We start from the raw sequence: 7,500 nt of genomic DNA on the forward strand, positions 1-7,500 counted from the left end.
TATTATTATAAACATTATATTGTTTATAGTTATTAAATTTACTTTATTGGTTTTCTGTTTTAATTAAATAATTTATATAAATTAATAATTACTTGTTCCTTTATATCAAATATCTTACATACCTTATATATAATGCACTGAAGATGAGTTATTTATAACTCGAAATAGCTATTTGCAAATTTATTTAATAAAAATTTTTTGAAAAAACAATAAAATGTCTAATTTCTCGGAAATTAATAAATTAAAAAGAAATATGAAAAAGTTGAACAATGTTGAAAGTAGTGTTGAATTTTTGAAATATATATATATATATATATATATTTACAATATTCTATAAATTCTACCGAATGTTTGGCGTTAATATGTTTGTAGTTCGTAAAAATTATGGTCTATTACCAACATATATATATATATATATATATATATATATATATATATATATATATATATATATATATATATATATGTTATACATCAAGTGATTGATAGGCATATAGGGTTGGAATCCTGGAATAATTATATATGTTGTTAGTTAGTATCACCGAGTATCATGATACATATAGTTGGTGATTTTATAGTAGTTAAAAAATTAAAACGGTGCAGTTCAAATCTATATCATTACCAATATTATTTTAAGATATAATTTAACGATAATGGTGAACATTAAAAGGTTCTTGATGAAAGGTTTAATATGATAAGCACGTGGTGTTGGGTTGGGAATAGTTATTTCACATTTCGTGTTAGCATGCTATCTGGTTTTGGTTCGAATTTACTGAAAGGATCGTTAAAAAGTTTTTAAAATTGCTAACTGATGGTTCAAAACTAAACCTTATATAAACCGTATTATTTGTGTGTAGCTCTTAATACTTTGAAATAATAAATCATTAATAAACTTTACTATTTTAATAAATATTTTTTTTATAAAAACAAGAATAATAACTTATTTGAGATCGAACATATCTAGAAATAGACTGAAGGATTTGTCAGTTTTGTCAATAGAAAATGATAAAGTTCTTTGTTATATACCTTACGAAGAAATTGTAAAATTTGAATTTTATTATATAATCAAATAAGCCAATCAATTTTGAAAAGTTATATCTTAACATTAAATTTTTGAAATAAAAAAAATCCTTATTCATTTTACATATTCATGTAAAACAATAATTTTCATGAGGATCCTTGAAAAAAAAATTAAATTATTTAGCGTTATTAATATAAATTAACTTTTACACCTATCTACGGCGTATCCAATACTCTCTATTTACATTACTGGCGGGAGAAGCACCAAGACATCTAAGACAATTAAAATTGACACTAAATTATCTCTTGAAGATCAAAACCCAAATCAATAATCCGGCTTACAAACATATCATGTTAACATCAAATAACTCGACTAGACAACCAACAAAAGCAATCCCTACAATAAATAAAAGAGTTGAAAAGCATCTAGAAAAAATAGGGGAAATAAAAATAATGCGGGAAATAGAGGCAGAAGTGGCACCCTGGGCTAGGAAAACACCTCTCAATAAACGAAATCGACAAAAACCCAAATTTATGCAAAGTCATATAACATGAAATAATAGACAAAAGCCCCAAAAGCATAGCAATATATACAGATGGATCAAAAATGGGAAATTCTACATCATTAGCAGTTGTCATCCCCACCATAAAGGAAACATTATTCCAACATATACCAACCTATGCATCAATATTCACAGCAGAGTTAGCAGCAATAAAAATGGCCCTCAATCATACCATAAATGAGACCAACAAGGAATACATGATTTTTGCTGACTCGCTATCCAGTTTGATGGCAATAAAAAATCATAAAGCCAACAACCCACTAATAACACAAATTCAAAACTCTATAAATACACATATGACAATAAATAACAACAAGATAAAATTTGTGTGGATACCGAGCCACATAGGAATAGAAGGGAATGAAAAGGCCGATAAAGCTGCAAATCTGGCTCATCGCCTCCCTATCTCAAACATACCAATACCATACTCTGATATCAAGGTGATAATCAACCAATACATGGCATCGATGTGGCAACAAGAATGGAGCAAAAGCAAAAGCTTTCTAAGGAAATCAACGCCAAAAATTGAACCTAAGGGATCAAAGATAATAACTTGAAAGGCGATTCCAGACAGCGATAAATAGAATCAAGATTGGCCACACTAGATTAACACATACATGGATCCTTGAAAAAAAGACTCCTCCAAGGTGCGAAATATGTGGAACACAGCTCACAATTTTCCATATAATCAGAGTGCAAAAAATACAACCAACCCAGATCAGAATTCAATATTCCAGCAAATATGCAGGAAATTTTTTTTAAATCGGGAGAATATAAATAATTTAATAGGATATATTACAAAAATTGAACAAATTAACAAAATTTAAATTTAACACTATTAAACCGAAAGAATGAATGAGGGAAAGAATGAAGAAATGAAATAAAAGAAGATACAGGTGTGAAGATAGCCAGAATGTGCTGAAACGCCGTTAAAAACGCATCTCAACAACAACAATATTTACATTACTGTCTCGAATTTTGTTTGCATTGAGGCGCTAATGTAAAGTTTTGCCCTGATTCAAAATAAAATTCAGAAAGTTCAACTCTGAGCCCTGTCGGATAGCTTTGATCTGCGAAAGCCGAAACCGAAAGGGTACTGTTATTGTCCCTGCCTAATTTCTAACCTAACTTCATGGATTATCTAACAAAGGCCGTAAGTTGGATCGGTAAAAATGCGCCACCTAAAAAGGTTTCATCGACAATTTTACCCCCTAGCAATTTTAGGTCATTATTCACAATAATGAATAGTTGCGATCGTGCACTGGTCAGGGTTGCTGGAGTCTCTGGGGCCATTGCTGTTGTCATGGGAGCCTATGGGGCTCATGGTAGGTTGAATATTTTTTTTCATTTATTTTCATTGGTTTAATTTTAATTAAAACTATTTTTTCTCTTAAGTATTTATTTTATATATTGCAGAATATGAATGATCAAGAAAATATTATGTAAATGTGAAAATAGAAAATCTATCTATGCAATTAATACAGCTAGCTATTAAGTAGTTTATTTATTTAAGATTTAAATAAAATTAATTTAGTTTTGGTATTTTTAAGAATGTTTTTTAAAGAATATTGAAAAAAGTAACCCAATAATATAATTGTAATTTTTTAAAAATTTTCTTTCATAGTTTGTTTAGCATTAATTTTAAATTATAGTTATTCATTATTATAAATGAGTATTCAATTATTTGTAATTTTTATTCCTTACTTTCCTTACACAAAGTTTTCAGGCAGAAGCAAAGACCAGAGGAATTTAAAGTGGTAAAAGTCCTTTTTGAAACAGCATATTTTTTTGTCACACAAATTATCATTTACAAGAGGAAAATAACATTAAATAATAATTTATTAACATATTTATTTAATATTTATAACTATTTAAATGAAATAATATATATAAATATATTTGTTTCTTAAATTGGAATTAAAACAGGCCTACGAAACAGGGAATAGATATCATTTGATACATTCAGCAGTACTGTTAGCAGCACCACTTACCAGGAGACCACAGCTTGTATGTCTGCCTTCCTATACATACCTTTGTATACTTTTGTATATTTGTGTAAAACTTTGTATATCTTTGTATATGTGTGTATACCTTTATATATTTTTATATATCTTTATATATGTTTGTATACCTTTCTACATTTTTGTATGTCCTTGTATATCTTTTTCCATAAAATTCTAGTAAATTTTCTTACTAAAATTTTACATCACTCTAATCATCTTCATCACATTAATCTAATCATCGCCACCACCACCACCATCTTTTCACCGCCATCACCATCATCATAACCAGGTTGGGGGTCTGTTAATAGGGGGCATGTTATTGTTCTCTGGAGGTTGCTACATCTACTCCCTAACTGATAACCAGTGCATTAGGAAGGTCACACCTTTTGGTGGGTTGATGCTCATAGCAGCATGGGTTTGTATGGCTCTGTGAAAATCTTGATGGGGATTGTGATTGAAGATGAAGAATATGATGGTGATGAAAATGATGAAGAAGATGATGATGGTGAAGAAGATGATGATGGTGAAAAAGATGATGATGATGGTAAAGATGATGATGATGGTAAAGATGATGATGATGGCAATAAACATAATGTAGGTGATGTTGGAACTAGTTCATGTTTGTGTGTGTATCAATGTATGTACGTATGTTGTTTATTTTTATTATTGTTATGTTTGTCTTAACCATGACGTCATTTATGATGTAATGGTTTTTATTTCTTTTCTTTGTTACTGGTTTGTTTTCTTTCTTGTTTAAATTTAGTTCTAAACATTTTAGCCAAAATTATTTATATTATAACATAATAATAATAAATAATATTTATATTATAGCATAATAATAAAAAAAATAATAATATTTATTGTTTTTTGCGTTAACTGTATCAATGGTTGTCTATATTTAGAAATACTCAACTAGTTTCATTGTCTTTTGTTGTGTTATGTTAAACGTTGTACTTGTTCACAAAGCAATCAGCCAATCAAGATCGATTGTACCAATCGTATCAACCAATCATATCAATCAACTAATCAATCAGTTAACAAATAACTCATTTAAAGAAACCAGCCATTCAATTAAAAAGTCAAATTAAAGTAATGAGCATGGACATAGATGTTGTACTGGTTTTTCAGAATTGTTGGTCAAAGACAACAATCTTCGTTTGGCGTCCAAACGTCATCTTCGTTCTAAACATTTTGGCCAAAATTATTTATAATATAACATAATAATAAATAATAATAATATTTATATTATAACATAATAATAATAATATTTATGTTATAATCAATCTTCGTTTAACGTCCAGAGACCCAGTTCCCCCGAGGTAGGACGTTGTTTTCTTTGCCATCAATTTTTTTGCGCCAAATTAGACGATCAACCATATATATATATATATATATAACCATATATATATATATATATATATATATACACATATGTATATATATATATATACACACATATGTATATATATATATACTATTTTTTATATAAAAATAGAAAGAACAAGCTAGACGGAGGTGTTGGTATGTTCATAAAGCATGACATCATTTTTGTTGTGAATGATAACAGTGCATTTGATGATGAAAATATCGACGCTCTCCGTACATGCTACATCTAGGGGTGCTCCATTTATAATTCAATATTTATTTATAATTCAACCCTTATTTATATTATAACATAATAATAATAATAAATAATGATAATATTTATTATTGATAAAGATTCTTATTATTAATTAATAATCATTATTATTCATCATCGACAAAGACGACGAAAAAAGCATTAATCTACTCAATCAATCAATCAATTAACTATTTATTCAATCAATATAAGTTAGTCAGTCGAATTTCAATCAGTCGAATATTTAACCACTCAACTCAATCGTTCAACCAACCAACTAATAGTACATTGATGAGCAAAGCCATAAAATTAAGTAAAATGTAAATTAGTCAACGAACCAATTAATTAATTAATTAATTAATTAACAAACCAATCAAACATCCAATCAATCAATCAACAAAACAAACAAACAACCAATCAGTCTAAATTGACAGCGTATAGTCCAGACGTAATGATATATCTTATCCATTTATTGTATTGGTGTTGAGGTTGGCGGTGCCGTGTGACTGGTTGGTTGGCTGGTTGGTTGATTGAGTCTAGCATGTTGATTGAACTTATCTTCAGCCCACTCACTGACGACTTACCTGATAGCTCAAAGTCAATCAGTGCTTGCCCCAACAAAGGTGATGATGATGATGTCGTTGTTGATGGTGACGACGACGACGACGATGATGTCATCTGCTCTACCACCAGCTGTTCAATGTAGTACAAGTATTATTATTATTATTATAATTAGATCATAAATATAATTATATTAATAAATATTATAGTATCGTCATTGTAATACTCCACATCAATTATTGTATCATTACCATCATTTGAATTGATGCAATCATCATCATCAAATCATCATTATTATTATTATTATATTATTAATATTACGTTGTTTTTAAAACCTTGAACTTAACGCTGATTGGCTGGTTAACTTGTAAGGCACTGTTCAAATTCCAAATCAACTTGTTGTTGATGCTATGAGGTTGTTCTTCATTGATGACGTCATTATTGTGTTGCTCTTCGTCGTTTATGACGTCAAGATGATTTTGTTGTTTACTGTTGATATTGTCTTGTTTGGCGTTGAGGATTTCATCAGTTTGAATGCAGCCACGCTGTCGTTCGTTGATGATGTCACCATCATCAGTAGGTTGCCGTTGTTGCTTACTGTCGACGATGACGTCATTGTTTTGTTGTTTGTTGTTGTTGCAGTGAACCAATGTGTATTGTTGTTGTTGTGATGGTTGATTTTCAAATGTGACTCTACATTACGTGGGGTGCAAATACAATGAGTTTATCTTCATTCGTCGTCACCATAATTATCATCATCATCATCATCATAATAATAATAATTGTTATTATTATTAATTCATAATTATCATATTCACTGGTGAGTAACTTATTATACGTTGTGCTGCATTTTTAGTCAGTAACTGGACGACAACAACAACGACATAAGTACAAGGCACAACATTCCCACAATCGTCATCACAACCATCATCACCATTGCGATCATCATCATCATCATCACAGTCATCATCATCATTGCAATCATTATCATCATCATCATCATAGACACAATCATTATCATCATCATTACAATTATCATCATTACAATCATCATCAACGTCATTAAAAATGAAAAAGAAGTCTTCACTCACTCTTTCACTAAAGTTGAGAGAGGAATCGATACAACACACTTAACTACCTTCATACTACTACTACTACTACTACCACTTTTATTATTATTATTGTTATTATTATAGTTGTTATTATTATTATTATGGCCGTTGAATGTTAGTGTCAGTGAAACCGATACATCCCTGATATGACAGTGAATATTATCATATTTATCATCATCATCATCTTATATAAGTATTTTCATCATCATAATCATTACTATATCATCATCATAATCCTCCTCATTGTCGTCGTCGTCTTTATCGTGATCATCATCATCATCATCATCATCATCAACACTACAGACCAGCTAGCTTGTGCAGTTCATTTCACCATATAAGTACTACTACTACTACTACTAATAATAATAATAATGATAACAAATAAAAATTATAATAATAATGATAATAATGATTACTTTGAGTTGGGGATGCTAGTTTGTTTGCAAGCTAATGTGAAAGGTGGTTGTTGTTGTTGCTGTTGATGCCCATTCATTTGCTTGTAGTACGTCATGACGATGTGCTGGAGTGAGTGAGTGAATGAGTGAGTGAATGAATGAGTGATTTCTTTTAATCATTTAATTTCATCAATGCTTACTGTTACAATCATCGTCGTCGTCATCATC

The 7,500-nt window shown here is 29.6% G+C and overlaps 2 protein-coding genes across 2 annotated transcripts in view; one reads left to right on the top strand and one right to left on the bottom strand.

Moving 5' to 3' along the window:
* Positions 1-2,823: 2,823 nt before the first annotated feature.
* On the top strand, positions 2,824-4,019 carry HELRODRAFT_87652 (hypothetical protein; the record flags this gene model as incomplete). The annotated part of the gene is made up of 4 exons (XM_009028842.1): positions 2,824-2,908; positions 3,303-3,346; positions 3,510-3,590; positions 3,876-4,019. The coding sequence occupies 4 exons, from the start codon at positions 2,824-2,826 to the stop codon at positions 4,017-4,019; spliced, it is 354 nt and encodes a 117-aa protein (XP_009027090.1).
* A 1,073-nt stretch (positions 4,020-5,092) lies between these two features.
* HELRODRAFT_193777 (hypothetical protein) overlaps positions 5,093-7,500 on the bottom strand; it is a 5,468-nt gene continuing 3,060 nt past the window's right edge. The window contains exons 10-14 of the mRNA XM_009028869.1: positions 7,294-7,397; positions 6,857-7,018; positions 6,101-6,458; positions 5,321-5,897; positions 5,093-5,265 (exon numbers count right to left, since the gene is read on the bottom strand). Coding sequence (XP_009027117.1) covers positions 5,622-5,897; positions 6,101-6,458; positions 6,857-7,018; positions 7,294-7,397 — 900 coding nt within the window. The 3' untranslated portion in view covers positions 5,093-5,265; positions 5,321-5,621. The remainder of the gene's footprint in view (positions 5,266-5,320; positions 5,898-6,100; positions 6,459-6,856; positions 7,019-7,293; positions 7,398-7,500) is intronic.

The sequence above is a fragment of the Helobdella robusta genome, assembly GCF_000326865.2.
Source record: "Helobdella robusta unplaced genomic scaffold HELROscaffold_59, whole genome shotgun sequence".
Classification (NCBI taxonomy): domain Eukaryota; kingdom Metazoa; phylum Annelida; class Clitellata; order Rhynchobdellida; family Glossiphoniidae; genus Helobdella; species Helobdella robusta.